This window comes from Caretta caretta, chromosome 6 (assembly GCF_965140235.1).
Source record: "Caretta caretta isolate rCarCar2 chromosome 6, rCarCar1.hap1, whole genome shotgun sequence".
Taxonomy (NCBI): domain Eukaryota; kingdom Metazoa; phylum Chordata; order Testudines; family Cheloniidae; genus Caretta; species Caretta caretta.
The window spans coordinates 85,294,513-85,320,513 of record NC_134211.1 but is presented as its reverse complement, the minus strand read 5'-3'; the positions used below and the strand labels follow the sequence as shown (position 1 = coordinate 85,320,513).

The 26,001-nt window shown below is 45.8% G+C and overlaps 1 protein-coding gene across 9 annotated transcripts in view; it reads left to right on the top strand.

Annotated features, from left to right (window-relative positions):
* RALGAPA1 (Ral GTPase activating protein catalytic subunit alpha 1) overlaps positions 1-26,001 on the top strand; it is a 238,149-nt gene that overhangs the window by 113,479 nt on the left and 98,669 nt on the right. For all 9 annotated transcript variants that reach the window (XM_048855930.2, XM_048855931.2, XM_048855932.2 and 6 more), the window contains 4 exons: positions 6,282-6,410; positions 8,084-8,209; positions 9,206-9,264; positions 18,852-18,960. In XM_048855930.2, the coding sequence (XP_048711887.1) occupies positions 6,282-6,410; positions 8,084-8,209; positions 9,206-9,264; positions 18,852-18,960 (423 nt within the window). The remainder of the gene's footprint in view (positions 1-6,281; positions 6,411-8,083; positions 8,210-9,205; positions 9,265-18,851; positions 18,961-26,001) is intronic.

Below are 26,001 nucleotides of genomic sequence, written 5' to 3'. Positions count from 1 at the left end.
GGTCGCCCGCACTGACCTTAGGGAGCTCCTCACAGAGCACTCTGAAAGCGTTAGGATCGGTCGGATCTGGGGAGAAAAGGCTTGCGTAGAAGGCTCTCGCCCTCCTGCACGTCTCCACCAGATCCGTGATGGGGGTGCTGTCTTCTGCCAGAAGGCAGGTGACGTGTTTCTTGGTCCCCCTCCTCTTCTCCGGGGCATAGAAGAAGCAGGAGCTGCAATCCATCTCCTGAAGAAGACAGATGTGGGATCGAACAAAGGCGCTCCGGGCCCGATGATCTTCGAGGGCCCGGAGCTCCTCCCGCTTCTCCCGGCATGCTTCGCAGAGGGGCAGATCCTCAGGGCTGGCGGCCAGACGCCTCTCCAGCTCTAAGACCTCCCTTTCCAACTGCTCTATCGCCGCATCCCTCCATTGGCTGGCGCTCCAGGTATAGTCATGGCAGAAAAGCCGGGCGCGCACCTTCCCCAGGTCCCACTACCACTGCGCTGAGGGAAAGGTACGCCGCTGCCCTCGCCAGGCCAGCCAGAACTCCCGGAAGGACGTCACGAAGCCCACATCCTCCAACAAGCTGTTGTTGAAATGCCAATAGGCCGTCCCTGGCCTCCCCGTGCAGAGGAAGGCCATCATGGTGGCTAAACAATGGTCAGAGAATGGAGCCAGCTGGATGCTGGAGGAGTGTGCTCATGAAAGGTGGAAGCGTGATAAATAAATGCGGTCCAGTTGGGAGTGGCGCGACCGATGGGCCTCCACCCGGACAAAGGTGAACGTGGAAATGTCATCTGGGTGGTGGTCGAGCGAGATGTCCACCAGGGAGTGATGTTCCACTATCTCCCAGAGGACGTCCGTGGCGGCCGGGCACTGCTCGGTCCGTGAGCGGTCCCGCTCCTCGAGGGTGGTGTTGAAGTCCCCGCCCAGGACCAGGCACTCATGAGGCTCCAGGGCGCCGAGGAAGGCGGACACCTGCTGATAGAATTGCAGCCGCTCCAGGCTCGATGTCGGGATATAGACGTTAACGAGGTTGACCACAAGCCCCTCCATACAGACCCGCAGGTGCAGCAGGCGGCCCGGCACAGCCTCGGCGACCCCCAGCACCTCGGGCCGTAGGTCGGGGGAGAACAGGGTTGCCACTCTAGCTATCTCACGGTTCATAGGACTGAAGTAGACCCTGTCCCCCTAGTCCAGCCGCCAACTGTCTTCTGCAGCCGGATCCGTATGGGTTTCCTGCAGGAAAACCACAGAGTATCCCCCCTCCCAAAGGAAGCAGAGCACTTGGGACCTGCGGAGACCCATCCTACAGCCCCGGGTGTTCAATGTTACGATGACCAATGGTGCCATGAGGAGGGCTGGGGGGGATCCTAGCTGGCAGGGACGCTCGCGGCCCCCACTGGGCTATGCAGCAAACCGTGACCTACCCCGTAGGTGAGCAACGAGTCATGGAAGCCGTGGACCTGCTGGTAGGCCGCGGCGGCCTGCTTCTCGGTCCTTTTACCCTCCCCCATAAGGGCCCTCGCAGCCCAGAAGATCTGATGAAAGTCCCCCCATTGCTGGAGAGCAAGCTGTACCTTGTTGTGGGAGCCACAGACATCTTCTAAAAACTCCTGCAGCTCCTCTCGCAGCGCATGGGGGGGTGGGATTACTGACTCCTGGTTATCCCCGGACCGGGCCCCTGGCACGGCCCCGTGGCCCACCGAGATGGTCAGGCAAGGTGCGGATCACCAACGTGGCGCCCGATGGGTTGGCACCAAGCGGCCCGCCTCGAACTCTGGGGCAGTAGGGGGCAACGGAGGGAAGATAGCAGCCCCTAGTGGGTCGGGACAGGGAAACACAAAGACCGCTCCCTGGGGGTCATTTACCGCAAATGGGAAGGAGACAGCCCTAGGGGTGGCAGTAACATCACGGGAGGTGGAGGAGATAGGGACGGGGTCGGCATCAGGGGCAGGGCTGCAGTCCGGAACTGGATGGGGCAGAGGCGAGATTCTGAGCTCCAGAAGCCGAGCAACTGGGCGGTGGCACTTTTCAGTCAGGCTCAAGGGTTGGGGGGGTGGGAAGGGGGCTCTCAGCGATGCCGGGCTCAGGCTTTTTGGTGGGTTTGGTAGCCACGGCATCAGGAGGTGGACTGTCTTCTGTAGAGGCCACGCCTGGGAAGGAGGTTGATTGCTCCACACCAACGAGGGGTGCCCCTGGTGGCTTGGGTCCCGGTCGCGTGCCACTGGCTGTCGTCTCAACAGGCTTGGTGGCCATCAGCGGGGTGCCTTCTGTGGCTGGGTTGATGGAGGAGTACAGGGGCTCCTCAGAGGTGGGACCCTCTGTTAGGGGGAGGAAGCATGGGGAAAGGGGGGCTAGAGTGAGGTTGCCCAGATCGAGGCCCGCTGGCAAAGTGTCATCCTCCCCCTGGGCGACCGGGGTCAGACCCAGGGCCTCGGTCTCCTCATATATGGAGAGGAGATCGCTTTCCACCACCCCGGGTTTGTCCCCGCTGGCACCCGAAGCGATGGTCGCCTCGGTGCTCACAGGGGCTTCAGAGGGTACCAGGGCAGGATGGGCTCCCTGGAGGGGAGGGACTCCCGTGGAGGGGAGATACTACCTTCCGGTGCTGCCAAGTCTTCCCCAGCTGGCACTGGTGGATGAAACACACCCATGGGCAAAGCGGAAGGCTCGGCATCGGTGCCACGCATCCTGGTCTTCCGGGGGGCCTCCGCATCAGATGGAAGGAGCAGAGCTTGAGCTTTCCGCTTGCCCCACTTCCCCTGTACTAAGGCCCAGTCCTCCATGGCATCATCTGGGGGCTGGCTCTCAGGGGTCAGGTCAGGGACTCAGGGGGGTAACAGTGGGGCAGCACGAGGGAGGGAAGATTCCCCCTTGGGCGTGCCCTCTCCCATGCCTGGCGTTGTCCCTGCCGCACCCTCCTCTACAGGCCCTGCCAGATTGCGTGCAGTGGAGGCGGGACTCTCCTGCTCGTCTGGGCATAGTGGGGGAGGTGCCCCTTGGGCCCGAGCAGGAGCAGTGGTGGACTGGGAAGGAGGAGTGGTGGCTTCGGGCGCCAGGCAGCCAGGGGCGCTGGCAATGATGGGGCCGGCGCCCTGCCGGGGCTCAGGGGTCCCGGATGCGCCTCCTTGCCAGGCCAAGGGGCAGTTCCTCCAGACGTGCCCCATCGCCCGGCAGAGGTAGCACCGGGCCTCCCTCGTGGAGTAGTGCACCCGGTAACGGGCCCCCTGGTAGGGAACCAGGAATGACCTCTTGAGCGCCTCTCCCTCACACGCCAACCTCGCCAACGCCCACACATAGGTCTCTACTTGGGCCGAGGCGGGCACCAGGAGACAACGGACGCCATGCTTCCTGGTCAAGGTCAGGAAGGGGCCCCAGCCGCTATAGATGGTAGAAGAGGCGGTGGGCGGGAAAGATGATATAGCGGCAAGCAGGGGGGCTGCCGCCAGCTGGGTGTACGCCCTGGGAGCCGGAGGAGGGGCACCCACCAAGCTGGTGGAGGGAACAGCGGGGAGGGACGCTGCGGCCAGTGGTGGGGCCGCGGCAGTGGGGGCAGCCCTTGCCATGGAGGGCTTGGTCTTTTTTGCGGGGCCTTTACCCTTCTTTTTACCCTGGCCCTTGCTGCCAGCTGGGGGGCTTCCCCAAGGTCAGAGGGGGTGAGGGACGTGGCAGTAGCGGAGGTCATCCCGGTGTCCACCGCTGCTGGTGCCCCAGCGGGGGCAGTAGCAGGTGGTTCGGCTGTGGCAGCGGAGGTAGAGGCTCGGGGGGGCAATGGGGCGGCAGGTGGGGGGGCGGTGGGGTTTTCTGAAGGGGCCCCACCTGTCTCATTCCTCGCCATCATGAGCAGGGAGGGAAGAGGAGACACTGGAAGGAGGAGGGGAAAGAGGAAGCAGGTCGACCACTTTGTCCCGCGAGGCTGCAGGCAGGGGAGGAAGGTGCCAAAAGGGGTGGGCTGGATGGGAGGGGAAAAAGGGGCTAGGGGTCAGTTACCGACATAAGTTGGGATTCCGGCTCCTCTAGCTGCACTAGAGGAGGGGGGATACAACAGCATTGAGGGTGCAGTGAAGAGGGACTAAACTAAAATGGGGAGTGGCACAAGCGCATGGGAGGGGACATGGGCGCACGGAGCAAGGGGCTAAGCGGGCTGGAGGTAGGACAGGAAAACCAAGGGGCTAGCTTCAGAGGCTGGGGCGGGGCAAACAAAACAAAGATTGCAGAGGGAAATGGGTGGGCAGACAAGCCATCTGAAGCTAAAAAGGGGGGCTGGGGCAAAAGGGGGAGCAAAAGGCTGCAAAGGGCAAATGGGGCAGGTAGCAAAGGGCAAAGCTGTGAGGTGGGCAGTCCGGGGGAGGCATGTGTGCCCACGTGCGCTTGCACAAAGAGTCTGTTTAGGCTGGCTGTTGCTTCTGGCCCAAATGGTGGAATCATTGCATGGCAAGCCAAGCAAGCAGCTGAGTCCAGAGGCAGGAGCTGAGGCAGATGGTAAATAGCCAGGGAAGGTGGTGGAGGGGTCAACGGTGGTGGTAGTGGTGGGAGTTGGGGAGGGGACACGGATGGATCGGGGGGCAGCTCCACGCCACACCCCCTGTGTCCCCACCAACACAGTCAAAGCCCCCACCACAAGAGCACAGTTTGAAAGTTATTCAGTTCAAAAGGCCCCCTCCACAGTGGTCTGCGAAGTCTCTAGGTGCTCCTCCACTGGTAGATGGTCCTCTTCTTCTCCTCGGGGCTTCAGCAGCTCCAGGCAGCAAACTCCGCAGCAGCAGCTCCAGGAATTCCAGGTGGTGGTCCAGGCAGGCAGAAAGGACCCCTCTCAGGTGGTGATGTCCATGGCAGCAACGGCTGGGGCTGGGGTCCCTCACTCCCCTCCTCTGGGGAGCGGACCAGCAGGCTCCCCCCCCCCCCCAGGGGCTGCAGTTGGGGCAGTAGCAGCACCCGAGGGTGGGGGGGTCCAGCAGCCAGCCAGCAAACAGGTGGCAGAGAAGCGGGCGTGACATCTGGCCCAGCCAGGGGAGCAGCTAGAGCAGCAACAGCAGAAGGGAGAGCCCAGAGCCTAGCAGCAGGAACAGCACCCCTCGCCCTCCCTCTCCCTCCAGGCCAGATGGCTCCAGGAGAGTGATAGAAGGCAGATATATTAGCCCCAGGTGAAGTAGGTCCCTTTTTCCTGGGTAAGGTGACAGAGAAGGTTCCAGAACAATCAGGAACTTTCTGGAAACAATTAAGGCAGACAGGCTGATTAGAACACCTGCAGCCAATCAAGAAGCTGCTAGAATCAATTAAGGCAGGCTAATCAGGGCACCTGGGTTTAAAATGGAGCACACTTCAGTTTGCGGCCTGTGTGTGAGGAGCTGGGAGCAAGGGGCGCTAGAAGCTGAGAGTGAGAAGGCGTACTACGGGAACACTGAGGAGTACAAGCATTATCAAACATCAGGAGGAAGGTCCTGTGGTGAGAATAAAGAAGGTGTTGGGAGGAGGCCATGGGGAAGTAGCCCAGGGAGTTGTAGCTGTCATGCAGCTGTTACAGGAGCCACTGTAGACAGCTGCAATCCACAGGGCCCTGGGCTGGAACCCAGAGTAGAGGGCGGGCCTGGGTTCCCCCCCCCCCCAACCCTCCAACTCCCACTTGATACTGGAGGAGTTGAACTGGACTGTGGGTTCCACCAGAGGGGAAGGTCTCTGGCCTGTTCCCTGATCCACTAGGTGAATCAGCAGAGACTTCGGGGATTGTTCTTCCTTTCCCCATGCTGGCCAGTGATGAGGCTAACTGAGTGAACGGCAGATTTGAGCCACGAAAGTGGCCAAACTGAGGGCTGCCGTGAACCTCTGAGGTGAGCAAATCCACCAATAAGCGCAGGACCCACCAAGGCAGAGGAGGAACTTTGTCACACTTAGAAATTTAAAATCTTTATTAATGATATATTTCATGGGTTCACTAAATCTGCATTCACTTAATATAGCATGTCATGTACAGCTGCAAACAAAATCATTTCAAGACACTTTAATATGTCATTCTTTATATTAAGATTCCATTTACAAATAATTTATAATGGATTAATAAATGCTTAATAGGTATTATAAGCATGTTACAGTCATAAGCAGTACTTGCTATAGTTGATTATAAGTACCTCAGTAGAAAGTGTAATGAATGGTTATAAGCAACCTGTTGAACTCTACAGTTGATTAGTAAATTTTTAAATTATGCAGATTTTGCTCAGTAGTGAGCATAATTACCATTGTCAGTGTGCTTTTTTGTTTATCTAATGAATGTGATATACTTCTTTCCCTTCTCCTCTCCAAGGATATTGTTAATACAATCATCAAGCACTGCTCTCCTCAGTTCTTTTCACTTGGTTTGCCTGGTGCTACCATGCTTATTATGGATTTCATTATTGCAGCTGGTAGAGTGGCTTCTTCCTCTTTTCTCAATGTAAGTGTTCATCAGTTCATTCTCTTTTGTGATTATATGTAATCATGAGAAGTTTAATAGAATACTATGCAACATTGTTCTTCAGCTAGTGTGTATTGACCTGTCCCAAAGAGAGAACTTAATGCTTTATTATTGAAATCACCAAGCAGTTCATTAATACATGACATTATAAAAATCCTATATAGCAGGTATAATATAAAGAATGCAAAAATTTGCTGTTTATTCCTGATGTCTGTTTAGCCTCAGAATTTCAGGAACAATTATGAGATAACTCTTAACTAAGAGACCACACATAAAGGTGTTTATTTCATCTGTCATCACCCACATGCATATCCAGAGGTTTTGTTTTGTTTTGTTTTAATTTCTAGAAGACGTGACATTAACAAACTTTTAAGGGGAAGGAAAGCTTTTTATTGGTCCATAGCTGCTTATCCTATACATGGCAATTTAAATGTAGTAGGTTTTGTACTGATGTTGCAATGTATCCTTTGGGACTACTAAGAAGTAAAAATGTTGCAGTTGGCGTTTGTGTTGATAATCCTCCATTTTAGGAGAAGTGCATTGTATACCATAGATATTACATTGTAATTATACAAAACACTCCATGATCCACAGAAGCAATTAAATACCTTTTAGCCAGGGATGTTCATATAATACTACAACCTTCAATTAATGCTCACCATGAGTCGGTGTCATCTTGCTCTGTATACACCCTGAGATATTTAATTTTTAACTGAGCAAGGTTGGCTCTCTTCAAAATCTTGAAATATTCAGAGCTCTGTTGGTGGTGTATGTTGGAGACCTCTTGCCTCAAGAATGGGGTTCTTGGCAAAATACTTGGCAAAAAGCTTAGAAAACAACTACTGAAGGTAAATAATTTCCCCTGTATATTGGTTGAGATGATGTCAGCTTAGTTTTTGGACCATCCAGTATAATCTCTGTGGAGTTTGCTATGGTTACCCAATTACTAAAAGCTCAAACCTTCACCTTTTAAAATTATAATGACTGCCATGTACAGTTATTTACATAATTGTTAGTTTGTATTGGGAGAAGCATTTCTGCTTCCAGTGCAGACAATTTAATAATTCTTTCAATGTTTTAAATTGGATTAATTTAAATTACACGGTGGATTATGTTTTCATTTTTACAGTGTTTTCTTCTTAAAAGTGGGTTATACTTGAAATTCTTCAATGTTGTTGCTGTACAGTGACTTCCAAGAATGGGGCTGGTGGCTCTTAAAATTGCTAGCTTTTGCGTTTGTACTTTTAAATGTTTATACCTTTCCATTATTTCTGATCAGCTTGATTGGCAGAGGCATTATTTATCCTTTTAAATTTTCTATTTTGTGTTTGTAAGAAAAATATATAGAAACAGTGTTTCATCACGAAGGCTATTTAAATTATTCTCTCTTGTGGTAATACGGGATGTAGAGCCAGTACGTGGTAATGGAAATTTGACTTATCCGTTTCAACACAGCAGCTTATTTAAGCAGTCTTAGTGTATATCACACAGCTGTACTTTTTGTGATAAATACAAACTGCTTGAGTTTCTCTCTGGCCTCCATATTGTCACCAGGATAAACTTAACAAAAATTCAACCTTAGGTAAAGTAGCTGTATATTTCACATTCTTAGTGCAACATGAGTAAATATTTTTGTTTTTCCCCATCCATAGGCACCAAGAGTAGAAGCACAAGTTCTGTTGGGATCTCTGGTCTGCTTTCCCAACTTATATTGTGAATTGCCAGCTCTACACCCAAACACTCCTGGCATAGTTGTGTCTCATTTCACAGATGTTAAGGTGGGAATATTGAGAATATGTGTATGGTACTGCAGCTACCAAGCTGTCTTTTTTTAGTAGTATAGTGTTCCAGGTAATTTTTACTAATATTTAGACATTCTAATATTCTTTTTAGATCTTTGTGTGTAGAAAACAAGATTTACGTCCATAAAATTTGTCAAAATAGGCTTTAAACTTCTAAACATGTAGTTATTTTGAAATTATTGTTGATCAACAAAAACCATCAAAAGTCTCTGCATATGTTCCTAAAAGTAAATATGCATTATTTTGACCATTTTGATGCTTGGTCATTGTGATCACTTGAAAAGTTTCTCAGCTTTAAACAGCTCAGAAAGAGAAGAGAAAGACTTGAAGTTTCTAGATGCACTATTTATTCCACTTGCGGTTTATTTTCTTAGGGGCTGCCAAAAGCCCCAATGTGCACCTTCATGGTGGCCACAATACATAAAATCAGGGAGACTCCAGCACATGAAGTTTTGGCTCTGTGACAGTTTAGCATAGCTGAAGGCAGTCTGGGTCATGGATCTGTGTACTTCTGAAGTTCTTAAACTGGGGGTCGCGGAATGTATTCTGGGGCAGGTTGTGAGAAGCTTTAGGAAAAAAAACTTGCTGCACATTTTACCCACAGCAATGAATAATTACCAAGGCTGATTCCTTCAGACACATCAAGTCCTCAGAAAGTGTTATGTATTTGACTCTAGATGGCACTGTGCATTTTGATGGATTTCTAGTAAGCTTGTATAGCGTTATACAAGGTCATTGCCATCTGTACCCTAAACCATTTGCTACAATGAAGTGTGCACATTTAATTGTACGCATTGACCACAATTACAGTTTTGCTTTTGCTCTTATTACAATGGATTGTTGACTTATTCGTGCAACAGAAAAAAAAGAATATGCCCGTGTATTTTATAGCAGGGCCGTTATTTTTTTCTAAAGATTTTTGTGGAGACATTTCTGGCAACTGAGTTTGAACATTTTCATCTTCTGTTTTAGGAACTCACAATCAAAACTGTATTAAGTTCTGCAAGAGAGGAGCCATCGGGCCCTGCACGGTAGGTCATACTTTAACAAGTGATGAAAGGCTGCCATATTATTAGATAATTTCTATAATAATAACTATTAGCATTCACTAAGGTACCCCATAGTTCTTGTATAATTACAGTATATTCAAGTAGGTATGTTCTCCTTTTAGTGCTTATCCATATAGTCCACTAATGGTGCACATGCACCCTGCACACTTTTGCCAGCAGTATCTGTTGGGGACTGCGTCTGTACCCTGAGAGCCCTCATGCCTCTGTCCAAGGACATAAAGGGCAGGATGACCCCAACTGCTCCTCAGTTCTTTCTCACACCCTGTGGCTTTGGGTCAGAACTTCGTAATATCTGAGCCCTCACTGAACTTTGCAGTGTTTGAACTCTTGCTCACCGGACAGCCTCCTAATAGTTTGTAAATAGCTCTAGGTAGTGATTGTTAGGTAGTTGTTAGTTTAGTGCAGGGGTGGGCAAACTAAGGCCCACAGACCGCTTCTGTCCTATCAGACGTTTTTATCTGGCCCTCAAGCTCCTGCCAGAGAGCGGGGTCAGGGGCTTGCCCCGCTCCGCTCGGCGCTCCCCGACTCTCAATTCCCTTGATGAGTATCATCTTCTGGCATGCATAGCCATGCTGCGTAGGCGTGACTTCACCATGCTTTTTCCAGGATCGTAACCCCGCTGCTACGTGGCAGTCCCGCCCCATGCAGCAGCGCACCCAATCCCTTCCCAGTCTCCTACGGCCCCACCCTCAACAGCCTCGAAACCACCCAGGGACCGCAACCGTCCCAGCTAGCATTCCATGGCGGTGCCTGGTACGGCCGCCTTGGTGTCGCTCCTGGCAGGGCCCCTAGGAGTCCCTGATACTGCCCTTGTAGAGCATTTTCTCCCCCTACCCCCCGCCACACTCCGAGTCCCCCCTCTCCCCACCTCAGTAACATTCCTTATAGAGCCCCCCTCCCCCACCAGGCAGTCATGGCCCACCATACAATTTCCATACCCAGATGCGGCCCTCAGGCCAAAAAGTTTGCCCACCCCGATTTAGTGAATAGTTTAGTGCAGTGTTGCTTTTTAATTCATTCCTTTAGTTTATCCTGCCTCTGCTGTATCAGAGTAGAAGTGTCTGGGGTTTAAGAACTGTCCTTCATGTGAATAATGCCCCTCAATGATAAGAACACCAGATGCTAAATGTATTTGGGAGAAGGGCATATTGTTGATAGGCACTCAATTTGTAAGTCCTTCTCAAAAAGAACACAAAAAGCTAGGGAGCCACACTCACCAATGGGTTTATGGAAAGATCAATGCATCCCTCCTCAGATCCAGGAGCAACGAAGGCTGAAAACCTAGAGCAATTATCTTTTAAAAATACTCCCATCATCTCATCAGCGCACTGCTTTGATGTGCAAGTAACAAAGGGCATGCCTACAGCGGTGCAACTGTCCATATGTAGCTGTGCTGCTGCAGCGCATCAGGTGAAGAAGCTCTGTGCTAGCAAGAGAGAGCTCTTCCATCGGCCTAATAAAACCACCTCCATGAATGGCAGAAGCTATGTCAGCAGGAGAAGCTCTCCCACCAACATAGTGCTGCGCACCAAGTGCTTATGTCGGTGTAACTTATGTCACTCGGGAGAAGGGGGGATACTCTCACCCCTGAGCAGCAGAAGTTATGCCAGCATAGGCTATAGTGTAAACATAGCCTAAGGATCTTCCTTCTCAGCTGATAATAGCTGTCCTAGCAGGGGAGGAAAGGAAGATTCTAACCCTAAAAAGTGTAAAACTCCACATTTACCCTTGGAGAAGAGTAATGCAAAGCCCAGAAAGGGTCCTTCTGCAACACATGCAGACTCTTGTCACCAATCCTTAGTACCAATCTCTTCAGTGCATAAGAAATTGCCCACACCAAAGCGCATAGTACTCACTATCCCTGTACCAATGCAGTCTGTTCACTTACCTTTGGTACCAGAGTTCTTGGTACTGAGGACTTACATGGCACCTAGAGAGTAATCTGTCTCTTTGATAGTGGTCTCACTATTAGCATTCACTAAGGTACCCCATAGTGGTACTGACTGCTTATTAGACCCTGGTACAGAGCACACCTGTAGTACCAGCCAGAAGTTGCATAGAGGGTCTGTCTAGCATCTCTGTCACAATGTCTCCACTACTAAAGGAGGAGTGCTGCTTCTCCTTCTCAGCTTCTGATGATGGTGGAGAGCCCTCTCCCTCTCATTCCCTGGGAATTAATTACATACATCTCTGATAGGGAGTCTAGGTCTCATTATCATTACCCTCGTTCTGAAGTTCACATGAACCCTATTTCTTGGTATCTTCCACCATGGTCCCCTGCTCCCTATGTTTTACAGAACCCTTTGCCCTATTGGGCTCGATAAGGCTTTCAGTGTGCCAGTTGGTCAGCATTTGCAACATGTTCCAGACCTATATCTCCACTTCTGTTGTCGCAAAGAATAGCACTTTTAACTATTCAAGAACCAGATGCTTCTGCTGAACATCTAGACTAAGGCTCTGAAGAAGTTAAAATGATGATCTCATTATTCTAGCTCACATAACCTTGCCATCTCCTCATATGGCTATAGTTTTGTTAATGCCTTCTTCATAGCCAGAGGGCAAAGCATCTTTTTGGGCATTTCTCAGCAGAATGGCAGATGTGCTAGAGATCCTAGTAGAAGTTGTCAAAGGGAAGTCATACAAGCTCTGTGATAGCTTGGATACAACCATGCCAGGTGGTCTAGTGATGCCTGCTAATGAAGGCACCTTGTGAAATTGCTCTGGCAGAAACTGGCCTCTCTAGCTTCAACTTGCAAGCATTTACAGCAACAATATCAAGTACCATCTACAGGTTTCATACAGTTTTATATACATCCTGCTCCAAGATTCTCATAGTGTTAGCAGTCCATGAAAAGATGAATCAAGGTCCTTCCAAATCTACCACTTGAGATAAGGCACTTAAGAAGTAGACTTAATTAAGTGCAAAAATTGCTTCTTTGCAAGCCTACAGATGAGAATAGCCAATTTGCTAGCATTACTGGCAACATTTGACTATTTGAATTATGATAACCTCTCCAAATTGCTAATAAAATCCCACAGGACTGCAGGGGAAAAAAAGATCATCTTACTCAGAAGACTAATGAGGCCTTGCATTCTTTAGGAGTGTATTCATCTGCTTTGAAGAGGAAAGCAGGTAGGCCTCAGTCTTACCTTACACACTCATATTACCCTCAATACAGACCACCTCAGCCCCCAAGAAAGCATCAGAAGTTCCAGAGGAAAAAACCATCAGCATCCTCTATATCATCTTCACATTCATCTACATCCTAGAGGAAGAAAATTTGCCAAGAGCTATGTATGACTTCTAGTTGCTCACTCTGTTATTTCCCCCCTTTTGGAAACCATCTTTTTTATTTTCATCGCATGTGGAGAACCATAACAGACCATGGGGCTATGGAGGTAGTAAAACCAGGATACTCCATTAAATACCCACCCTTTCCACTTGAATCTTCCCCCTCCTTCTCCAGGGGATCCCCTCCCCATTAGAGCATGCTGCATCAAGAAGTTGAATCACTTGTAACTTTTGGTGCAATAAGAGATTCCAACAGAATTCAGAAGGAAAGGGGTTTACTCCCAATATTTTCTGATAGCAAAGGAAAAGGGGGTCTCCTGACTAATTCTGGATTTGAGACAGCTGAATACTTTCATCTGCAGATTCAAGTTAAAGATGGTAACCCTGGCCTCCATAATTCTCTCCCTAGATCCACAGGAGTCATACTCAGCTCTTGACCTTCAAGATTCCTACTTCTGTATAGATGTCCATCATACCTACAGAAAATATCTAAGATTTCAAGTGGTCAGTTCCCATTATCAGTACCAGGAATTGCAATTTGGACTGTCAGGGACACCGAGGGCATTCACCAAATGCCTGGCTGTAGTAACAACCTACTTGAGTAATCGATGAGTCATACTTTACCCATAGATCAGTAACTGGCTCACCTGAGGCAAGTCTCCTCATTGACTCTATTCAGCAGACTCTCCAGCTCTTTGCTTCCCTCAGGGATTCAGTGCACTCCTATTCTTGCAGCTTCCACATATCTCCCCCACTGCGATCCAACCCCCTTCCTGCCTTTGAACTTCTATCTATCATACTGTACTCTTCCCCTTCCCTTGATGTACCTGTCAATTGCTACCCACTTCTCTCCTTCTCACCTTACTTATTTTGACTCTGTACTATCTCTTCATTGTCTTTCAATTTCCCACATTAGCCTTGCAACTGCAACTTTTCATGTTAACTTCCCATTCAATCATTTCTTCTCCCATTTCCTCTCCTTCATCTTCATGTTTAGCCTTCATCTCTGAGTCATGTCTTGCACATGTGAAAATGGCCACTCCTTGGACTTTATCTTCACTCAGCAATATTCTCTCCCTGACCTATCAATTGCTGAATTCTTTCTCTGACCACCATCTTCTCCTCTCCACTGCCCTTGATTCTCTCCTTCATCCACACTGACTCTGTAATCAACTCCTTAGACTTCTCCTACCATAAAGTCCACCCTTCCAAATTCCTGTCCTGTCTTGTACCTCACATCTGTTTGCTCTACTCATGCACTAAAGAAAATCAATGTAGATTTCTTCCACTAAGATTCACCATCTCCTCTTTATTGCAAATATAAAGTATTAAAACATCCATGAGCAAGACCCAAAACACAAAACTAAACCCATGGGGTTGTCTTTTTGTTCTGTGTTTGTACAGTGGGGTACTGGTCCATGACTGAGACTCCTAGGTGCTATTATGATGCAAATAGTAATAAATAGGATGTCTTAAAAATCATGAGATTTTTAAAAATACTGATCTGTTTGGTTTTGGTCTGTTTCTTGATTATTTTTTTTTAACCTGTAGAGGGTAGCCCTAACCCACAAATTGTGTGTGCTAATTGCAGATTGAATTTTTAATCTGAAAAGTATATGCACAATTGCAGGTGTCCTTCCTTTTCCCCCGGCCTTCAACTGCTTGGCAGGGAACGCCACTTTTACCCTATTCTAGCCTCTGGGGTGAGGAATTGAGATTCTTGTAATTTTAAAAATCATTTATATAGCATCATAAATTAAGGTTTTTGTTTTGGAAACTGTAGTTATGTATTTAATGTATCTTGGAAGGCAGTCCAGAAATCACAAATGTCATATATTATATAGTTTTTATTGCAGGTAGCTGAGCATTCTTAGAATCTTGAGTTCTTCTTTTAATGTGTCAGTGTAGATCCTGCTGTAGGTGTGCATGTGCCTCATGCACATGGGCTTGGACTCTTTTGAATAGCGGTGTTTGTCAGGGCTTCTCATGTGCCCTGTTTGAGGGCATAAAGGGCGGAGTGGCCACAACCCTCCTTCAGTTCCCTCTTACCACCTGTGGCCGCAAGACAGAACTCTGACTGTCTGACCCAATTCCAAGTCATGACGAAATCTCTTTTCCCCTTATTGAGATTTTTTTTAGTTGGGCATTCTTCGCCCCTCCCTTCCCTCCCAAAGGAAGTGAATAAGCAAGGTGAGACCCTCCTATACATTCAGATATACCAGGGTGAAATACTTTGCACCAACCATTGGTAATGGCAGATTCTAAGCCAACGGGGTTTAAATGCTGTACTACTTGCAATGGTCTGATGCCCTTAATTGGTGGACACAGCAGATGCCTCTTCTGCCTTGGGGAAGGTAATATCCCTAACAGATTTTCATATGCCTGTCCTTCTCATCTCACACTGGAAAATCTTGAGACCAGGACTCAAACTACACTTCATGGAGCAATCCATGAAGTTGCATTTGATCCAGGCATTGAAACGTCCTCCAAACCAGAGCTGAGGTTTGCAAGTGCCTACATCTTTGATTCCAGAAGAGAGAAGAAATCTAAAAGGGTTCCAAGACGATCAACATCAGGGCTGGGTTTCCCGAAGCTGACCACATTGGCACCAACATCCAGGGAAAGTGATTTGACAAGTAAGGTACCAACACTGAGTGCAAATACAACTCACAGTGGTCAAACAACCATCCTTCAAGGACTTGAGGCCGAGAGATAAGTGCTCAACTGTCTATGATGTTGAAGGCAAAGTCAGCGAAGAAGGCTTGAGCAACTGTCACACTGGTATAAATATTGACGGCAAGATCCAACCCAATACAGATCCTGGCACCAACCAGCAAGCCCTTTGACAACTCAGGTATGCCTTCAAGGAGACACCACCACCGTCCTCTTTTCACTGGCACCAGCAATATCCATGCTAGAATCCTAGCCTGTGACACTGCCATCCCCAGAGATACACTTTTCCTCACTGTCTCTGAGGAACCTGCTACAAGCAGGGAACCTTCTTCAAAGACAGGAGTGATACCCTAAAGAGAATGATTTTGAGGGCAGTGCTGAAGTCTTAAGTGTTTACACTCCAGTACCATCCTGTATGTCCTTCTGGTACCAGCCCCCTTAAAGACAAAACACCATTTTAGTCTTCTTTGTCATATCAAATTTCCTCCCAAAGGCAGGTTTGACAAGACAGTTGAGAGCTACCTCACAACCATCCCAGAGTTGACCTTTGGAAGCCATCTTTCCCCTTTCTATTGAGCATGATTGGAGATTATGGCCAACACAGGAGTGCTAAACATCACCACCCATTCCTCTTCTGGAACTCTTCTCGCAGGAGCCTATTACTAAAGGTGGCCTCAGTGCTTCATCTAGGAGCCATAGAAGAGGTTCTGCAGAAGTTCAGAGAGAGAGAGGGGCAGGCTTCTGTTCCTGGTATTTCCTTACTCCAAAGAAGAAAGGGGATCTTCATCCTATCATAGACCTGAAGAAACTGACAGATACATATACTGCCTGAGATTCAGGATGGTAACACTTAACTCCATTATCCAGTCATTGCAGGCTCAGGAGTAGTTAATGGCTCTTGACTTATAGAAAACATACTTCCACACTGCCATCCACCTTGCCTGCAGGAAGTACCTGAGATTTACGGTGGGGCCAAGCCATTATCAGTACACGGGACTGCCCTTTGGACTCTCTGCAGCATCGAGAGTCTTTACAAAAGTGCCTCATTGTACATGCACACCTAAGGAAAAAAATCATCCATGTATATCCATATCTAGACGACTAGCTGATCAGAAGCAGATCACATCAGGAAGTTCTCTGACAAACCTCAACTATGTGCTACCTCTGTTTGCCAGCTGGGCCTCCTGGCAAACTACAAGAAATCATCTCATGATAGAATTCATATGGGACAGGATATATTCCATGAGGGTGAGGGCATGCTTATCTTAGGACTGAATCCTCTCACTGGAGTTGTTAATAAACATGGTGGTATTGCACCTGGCTGTAACAGTATGGCCTTGCCTCACATTATTAGGCCATATGTCTGTATGTACATATGGGACATTGCTTGCCAGACTTCATCTCACACCTCTACAGCTCTGGCTCAGATCAGTGTACTCTCCTGCGAAGAATCAGATGAGCGAGAGCTTCAGTTCTATCTTGTGTCTTTGCAGAGCTGATTTGGTACCTGCATCCCAACAGTGTTTAAAAATGGGGTACTGTCTGTGACCCATCACCACCCAAGGCATTAATCACAGAAGCATGTGGAACAGGCTGAGAATCCCACCTGAATCATCTGCAAATACAAGAGATGTGGTCCTCAGAGGATGTAAAATGACATACATGAGGGGGTACCTGCTCTGAAGCAGTAACTGCCAGAAAACAATAACTCTGGAACTGGTGCTACCTGCATGACATGCCCACTAGCCATGCACCTCTTGGGAGCGAACAGTGACTTGACAGACTTTCTAAGTAGACAATCTCTCACCAGCCATGAGTGGACACTGCTGAAATCCATCACCTACTTGATATTCCACCAATGGGAGGATCCAGTGATAGACCTGTTTGCCACCAAGGACAACATCAATTGCCTAGACTTCTGTTCCACAGGAGACATGAGCCTGGGATGCTTGCTGGACACCCATCTGCATTGAAATTGGGACATTCTTTATGCCTTCCCACTGATTCTCCTAATCTCCAGGTTGATTGCTACAGGCAGATGAGACTAGCCCAGGCTTATTCTCATAGCTCGTTACTGGCTGAGACATTTCAGGCTGATGGACCTGTAGCAGATGTTCATGCAACCACTGATCAGGCTCCCAGATTGCCCAGACCTGTTTTTCCAAGATCAGGGTCAAAAATTGCACCCAGAACTGAAACTGTTGCCACTGTTGGCGAGAATGTTGGCTGGCTGAGTGCCTGGAAAGAACCGCACCTCACATGTTCAGGAAATCCTAATACAAAGCAGAAAACTGTTCATGAGACATACATCTTCAAATAGAACAGACTCACGGTGGCCAAAACCCACTGCAGCCACTCCGATATTGAGGATTCTGGACTATTTGCTGTAACTAACACTCTGGGCTTCCATTTAATTCAGTCAAGGTTCATGTTGCAGCAGTATCTTCCTCTAATACAGTCATTCTCAGTCCTCTCTCATCCAACAGTATTCAGATTCCTTAAGGGTTTTCTACATGCATATTCATCATTTAGAGTATCTACTCTAGCACAGGAAATCAACATTGTCTTTCTAAAGCCCCTCTTGGGGCGCTCCATCGATCATCTTACACTATAAATAGTCTTTCTAGTAGTTGTCACCTCAGAAGAATGAGCAAGCTTCAGGCACTTGTGGTAGAGCCCCCATGCACTTTGTTTCAACAAACAAGGTTGTACTGAGACCTCTTGCAAAATTTATCCCCAAAGTGGTTTCTAAGTTCCACTTAAACCAGTCAATCAACTTACTTGTGTTCTTCTGAAAGCCACATTCCATACAAGCGGAGAAGAAACTTCACACCCTAGAAATATCCAGACCTCTTCAATACTGCATCAACAGGACCAAATCTATTGTGGCTATTGTTGACTGCTCCAAAGGATCAGGCCATTGTGTCACAAAGACTTACAAAATGGGTAAGTCATTATCTCACTGTAGTACCAGTTAGCTGCTGTACCTCTCCCACCAACTACTAAGGCCCTTTCCACCAGTGCCCATGTAGTATCCTTGGCTTGTTTCCAAAACATACAGATATCAGGAATTTGAAAGGCTATTACCTGGAGCAATAAACTCAAATTTGTCAAGCATTATACACTGGACTTAGCTACTAGGTCAGATTCCAAATTTGGGAGAGCGGTACTCCAAATTCTGTGCAACTGATTCTGCTGATGTTCCTCATTCCAACCATCCAGGGAGGATATTACTTGCCAGTCACCTACAGTGGGATCCATGCTGACCCATACTCCTGTGGTTCTTTGAGATGTGGTAATGCATGGATCCCGCAACCTGTCTTTCATCCCCGCGTTAGGAGCTTTTGGCTAACACAAGCTTTCTAGGGAGTGTTGCGGCCACTCTGCTATTTATGCTCTTATACAGGAGCATGAGAAAGCAGAGGATGCATGTGCAGTCCCAACGGACACTGCTATTCAAAAGATTGTGAGCTCATGCGCATAGAGAGAACCACACTGACTGCAACATCTCAAAAAACTACAGTTAATGCAGGGTAAGTAACCATTCCTTATCTGTTTTTTGTTATCTAACCTTGTTTTGCAGATGTGTTGCTCTTTGCAGCCTTGGCATTTGGATCTGTGAGGAACTGGTTCATGAATCACATCATCCTCAGATCAAGGAAGCACTGAATGTGATTTGTGTCTCTTTGAAGGTAAGAGACTAGGTGTACTGCAATCTGTTACAACTTAAATTAAAAATTATTTACATCAAAGTCCAGTGTGCAAATTAACTAGTTAATCCTCAACTCTGAATTTGTCAAGTGTCATTTTACAGATGATGAGAGTGAGATACAAGTTAAGTGACTTGCCCTACGCAGTTTAGTGATTTAGTGTCAGACAGGGTTACATACAGAAGTCCCTGGCTTCCAGTCCTGTGTTCACTCTGAAGCAAAAGAATTAATTCATTTTAAAGATGAAACTAACATTTTTATTACCTGCCAAAGCAAGTCATTGCTTAATATCTAAAGGCCAGATTGTGTGCTGAAGGGGAAGGCACAAGGAGTATCCCTTCCTTACACACTTGCACAAGTGCCAGTCACATTTATAGTCCCTGCGGACTGAGCCTCAGGAACTTCTTCTTCATAGTGCAAGCCACCCTAAATGGAGCAGAGGAGGCAGAACAATAGCTCTGTCTCTACTCTTGACCAGTCAGCAGCTCTGATGAGATGTGCAAGCGGAGTATGCTGTACCATCCTAAGGGATGTGTTACCTGTGCACTTGAGAGCTCCAAGAGGTATTATGCCTTTCTGGGGCAAAGTGCCTCTCAGAGCTCACATTGGGGCAGTGCAGCACAACGTATAATATGAACCTAAAGCAGGTCACAACTTTGCACTGTTGTAGTTTATGATGAAATCATCTATAGGAAAGGAATAACAGAACTCTAATTTTGGCAAAAAAGTAAAGGAAGAATTGATTTTACTACTGTCTTACTTTAGAATATATTTGTAAAATTATCAAGTACATTTTGTTAATGATGAGGAATTTTACAGTTTGTTCACAAAGTTTTTCACTTCCCCCTCAATATGATCTGGGTAATTTATAAAACTAAAACTTTTACAATTTTAGGTTGTGTGGATGTTTGTTATAAAAACCTCTAGATTTTCATGTGTTCTGGATAGCCAGGTGGGGTGAAGGATTATTGTCCATGTGATTGCTATTTTGGCATTTGTTCACTCATTTGTACCTTATTTAGACATGGGTGCTATACACAAATATTTTGAAAAGCACTATATTCAAATATAGCTAGTAGCAATTGTGGACCAATATCACCGCATTACTACTTGATGGAGGAGATTTATTGTGGAGTGATCTTGTCCTTTCCTTTGGGAGTGGTAGGACCCTCATTATTCTGAAACAGCCTTAAGTTTCTGTAGTGATCATTAAGGCTACGATTTAGTCACTGAAAAAAGAACGAGGAATACTTGTGGCACCTTAGAGACTAACACTTAGTCACTGGTATTTTTAGTAAAAGTCATGGGCAATAACCAAAAAGTCACAGTCAGTGACATGTCCATGACTTTACTAAAAATACCCCTAACTCAGTCTTAGATGCTGGGGGGATGCTGCTCCGGGGCAGCCTGGGACTAGTTGCCTGGTTGGGCAGCCCTGGGGTCAGCTGCAAAAGTCACAGAAGTCATGGAAAGTCACGGCTTCTGTGACCTCTGTGAAAGACTTGCAGCCTTAATGATGGTATTCTATAGCTTCCTTGACAATCTTGTCCATTGCCAAGCTTGTTCTTTAGCCAATCTTCCTTCTCCCCCCCACCTTCCAACTCAAATATGTAAACTATATTTTTCCCTATTAAAAACCATTCCTTACTATTCTGTCATTTATTGAATAATCAGAATACCTGGCTCCTACCCACTTCATAGCATCTTTATTACCTAAACATTTTGCAGACTGGTATATTTCTCAACAGCATGCTCTGTTTTCTTAACCTTTCTTAATAAGTCTTATTTTCAAAACCTTTCTTAATTTTCCTTATTCTCACCTGAACTCTCTACAGATGGTCTTTTTTGTCTGTGGTAAACAGAATGGTGGTGCACCTTTGGAGGCTAACCCTTGCCAAGTGGAGCTAAATAATTCTGATGTTTTCAGCACTGTTCTTTTAGTAATTAAACACCATATTGCCATTGCCTGTTTTGCCACATCACGTTTTAGGTGTGACACCTTCTCAGTGACCTGATAGTCTCTCCAGTATCCTATAGCTTGTACATTTGATGGTTTGAGCCAATTTCTGTGTGAATTTGATATTAGACAAATGTCACAATTGATTTTAACTCATCTCTCCAATTTATCAAACTTGTGCAATATTTTAATCCTGTCATCCAAAATAATTTGTTTTCCCGTTTGTTCTCCCATTCTTTTTATTAACAATTATTTTAAACCAGTATCTTGTAATAAGTGCACTTATTAAGTATGGACCAGTTGGTGCTTGAATTGAAAAACACTGCTGCAAGTTGGCAAAAACTTTGGAGCATGCCACCTTTTCTGTCACCTTGAACACTGGGGTAAAATATTTGCAAATGTACTGTCTAATATGAAAAGTTCTTAAATACAGTTTTGCGTCATGGAGAAACAAGCCAGATGTAGATTGGTACATCAATAATGTCTTGGCTTCCACATCGTCAAGGATTTGGACTCCCAGAGTGGGTTATTTTCTTGTTGGGAGAGGAATGAATGGCTACAGATACAGGAAGCTATATTTCTAGTCTAAAGTATTGACAAGTACAGTATGGACACCATTGAACAGGAGTGTAGATGTCAAAAGCAAATTGCTTGCTTATAACTCGGATGCAGAAACTCATTCAGAACTCCAGCCAATAAGCTATGTCCAACTGTAGCCAGCAGTTTTTCTGTAAACACTATGAAGATGCTGCTCTCTCTCTTAACCACACTGAAAGTCTCAGCATGAAAGATGCTAATTGGCCATCTGTACCACTGCAGCTAGAGGTTATGTACGACTCAATAATATTTTGGGCTTGGAGTGACTTCAAAGCCTTCCAAAAAATACCTGTTGCTGACACCAGTTATCAGAAATGGGTTCAGCTGAACCAGTGTTGAATGTATCATACAGTGTGAGGCTTAAGGAACTCAATATATTTAGTTTATTGAAGAGATGGTTAAGAGGTGGCTTGGTCACTGTGCATAAGTGCTTACACATGGAAAAAATGTATCTGATAGCGAGGGGATTTTTCAACCTTGCTGGCAAAGGCACAACAAGATCCAAGGGCTGGAAGTTGAAGCTAGACAAATTCAGCTCTGAAATAAAATGCAGTTTCCTGGCTGAGAGAGCACTTGAACATTGGAACAGCTTACCAGGGTGGTGGTGGACTCACCATGGCTTGGAGTCTTGAAGACAAGATTAGATTATTATTTTTTTAATCAGATGTGCTTTAATTCAGTTTCTTGGATAAATTGTATTGCCTGTATGTGTGCAGGGGGTTGGGCTGGGTGGTCATGGTGCTCCCTTCTGGCCTTAAAATCTGTGACTGAGTGCCCCCTGTTCATCCCCTTTCTTCCTGGGCAGTGGGGAGAACAGGAATGCTTGCATTGCCTGCAGCATACTCTTAGCACTTGCAACTCTGCATTAAAGCAATAACCATAATTGAATCTCATGCTTCAGGGCTTCAGTTAGTTGCCAGCAGAGGTCAGGAAGGATTCTTAAATTCAATAATCTGGACATTCAGGATGTCCATACAGTCCCCAAGTTCCTCCACCCCACTGTCTGTCTCACATAGTATTAATGAGTTTCTTGATGGGTAGTCATGCAGGTTTTTAAAGATACTTCCAGCAGTCTGGATTTAATTTCAAATTCTGTAAGCCAGTTGTCAAGCTTTCAGGGTTTTTTTATGTTAAGGTACTATGAAGGTCACCCAGGCACATAAGTAGAGAATCTGTAGTCTGCTTATTGTACTCTCAACCACTTCTGCATTATTGTTTAGCAGATCAGAAGAGATTATTTCATCAGGAATAGAAGAGAGTTCTGTTTTAGACTTAACCTCTGAAGCTTCTCCTGCAGATTTTAAATTTTCTTTTGCAAATGTCTGCCTTCTTTCAGTCAAATGCAAAAAGGTGGCAGAATCTGTAGCCACTTATAAACAAAAGTGCAAAACTAAATAGTTTGAGAGACAGAAGAAGAGAAGTAACTGCTTATATCTGCTCGCTCATTTGGATCCCTCTGACTGACTCACAAGAGTCATCCACGAGATCTCTTGATTCTGATGCAGATAAAGAAAATTAAAGTTTGCAATCAGCACCTTTTCTTGTGCTTCATCAAAGTGTATAACTTCACCCATTCTTCCCAGTCATATTGAAGATATGAAAAATTCAAAATGCAGCATCTGTGGCGGTAAGAAGCTGGCCCAGGATACAGCTTCCTCTCAGAGCATCTGCTGTTTTACTTATGCCACATGAAATGTCTAACTCCTTGTTTTATTGTGCACTGTAATTTCCTTTTCATATTGTTTCCAAAAAGCCATTGTGACAACCATAATTTATTTTACTACTATTTTCTTTTGCAATGTAGTTCTTTTCTGTCATGAATATTTTGCTATTCAGAAAGTTACAGCTACCCTAAATTCCTCTTCCTCTTAATTCTCTACCTGTATTCCCTTACCGACTCTTAACTTTCATTTTTAAGTCTGCCTTTTTGAAGTTTGTAAGGTATAGCATTCCAACAAGGAGTCATAGAACAGGACTAATGACCTCATGGGATCTCCTGGAAATCAAAGATGCTGTCTCTCTAAGCGTCTTTTACAACTGGGGTAATTGACCCTAGGTTCAGTTCAGAGCTGGACGCGTAACCACATGGAAGTGCATCCCCTGAATTTGAGAGAAGGTGTATTCTAGTTCACTGGTAAGTAAAAGGAAAGTAAATGAAAGATCTAAACCTATCTGATAGCCTTTTGACAGTGTTGGAAACCTATGCTAAATGACTGTTCCCCTCCATACTGCAAAAAAAATAAGCACAGTGAGCCTGGGGATTTTTCCTAGTTGTAAAGAACATAGGCCATTTAGGCTTTTGAGTGACTTAGGTTGACCAAATGTATTACAAAAGTTAGCATTGCTAAGAGATACTTAAAGCAGCTTTTTGTATATAGGCAAAGGGTTATTAGGCTATAATATTGTCTTAGCTGCTACCCTATTGCTTAGGCTATTATTCGAGTGTCATAATTAACTGAGTCTTATGGTGAGCCAACCAGGAGTCGAATTGTTGGAATTTTTGAGAAATAAACCTTTTAAAATGTGTTTTTGAATAGTGTATATCGGACCTGTAGCCTGAAGAAAAATCTGGTCCAGTTTGTACTCCGCCAGCACAATTGCAAATGTCTGCTTTCAGCCAAAGGAAAAAGAGGATGTCTCCAATTAGGAGTTACTGTTAATAGATCAGAGGTGAAGTTTCTTGCTAAGGAAAAAGCAGTGGTTCTTGTTGCTATTCAAACTAATTGAATTTGAGTGCTTTGTTTAGGGAACTATTAAAGTTCCCTAAACTAAGCTTCAGAGACTTATGCCCAAGAAGAAACCCATTGTTAGAACTGCTATCATTGTCTCACGGAGGTCCCAAGGTAGAGCTACAGGAGAGAAACAATCGGTTTATATTGGGACAAAAAAAATATTTTTAAGTGCAAATTTTCTTTTAGTCACAGTTCCAACTAGTGACATTTACATCCAACGCTTCCATTCTTATTCCAGACAATTTTAGTCGTGCGGTCAACCATCACTCTCTTTGCTCTCTGATGTTGAACTTGCTGCATTAGTAATAAACTCTCTGTAATATAAAAATAGAGTACTCAGTCAGTGCTTGGATGAGGCACATAAGAGAGTAAGGCCTTGTCTACACAACAGGGAAAAGTTGATCTAAGCTACGCAATTTGAGTTACGTGAATAGCGTAACTCAAGTCGACATAGCTTAGATCTACTTACTATGGGGTCCACACTACGTGATGTCAATGGGAGACGCTCTCCCATTGACTCCTTACTCTTCTCAATCCGGTGGAGTACAGGAGTCGACGGGAGAGTGATCTGAGGTCGATTTAGCGGGTCTTCACTAGACCCGCTAAATTGACCGTCGATCACCACACATCAATTCCCCAGTAAGTGTGGACAAGCCCTGAGTAAGAAAACTGAAGAGTGAAAAAGTTAAAAGGATTTAATATGCAATGTAAGGAAAAGGTACAAGAATTATTAACAGACTTGGACAGACTCAGGTGATCTAGAAAATAACTTGAGGTGGTGATGATGAAGCAGAAATTGAGGAAGGGAACCTAGATAAACAAGATTATTTAGAAGAAGCTAACCAAGTAAGATCTCTTGATTCTCAGGCAGGATGATGCGCAGTTCATCATATTGCTGCAGTCTATAAGTATTTGAAGTTTATTAAAAATGTCAGAATCCTCTAAAATAAATCCTTTAAAATAAAATTCCTCTGAAGGAAATTTCACACAAAGCTGTCTTACAGGTACAGCAAGGGGAAGGTGGGGGCAATATGGAACAAAACGCTACTCGCCACCCTTCTGCCTGGCAAAGTGTGGCAAGGTGGGGAGTGGAGGAGAAAGCAGAAGTAAAATTTCAAATAAATTAGAGTGCTAAGCATATGCATAGAATGCCTTGTTGCTTTGTTAGAAAGTTATGGTGGTGAAAATATTAGTGTTATGGAATCATTCACGTACCACACAGGAAAGGTGTAAAAAAAAAAAAAAAAAAAAAAAACCCAGTCATGATGGTAATTAAGTCCTTGTTAACATATAACTAATACATGATTTAGCTTAATTTCCAGTGCAAGTCACAGTGATACTCTAAGTAAAGTAATGACCAAGAAAATTCACATGTGGTCAGGTCAATAGGAGGAAGTTACCTCAGACTATTGAATATAAAGCCAAAAAATTATAGTGGTACTAGTGTGACAAAGTTCCTCCTCTGCCTTGGTGGTTCCTGTGCTTTTTGGCGGACTTGCTCACCTCAGAGGTTCACGGCAGCCCTCAGTTTGGCTTCCTTCTGCTAGAGACTCAAACCTGCCGTTCACTCAGCTAACCTCATCACTGGCCAGCATGGGGGAAACTGAGAACAATCTCTGCAGTCTCTGATGTCCCACCTAAAGGGTCGGGAACAGGCCAGATCCCTTTCCAAATTAGACCTTCCTTTCTGGTGTTGCTCACAGATCAGGTCAAGTCCTCCTGTGTCCGATCAGGAGT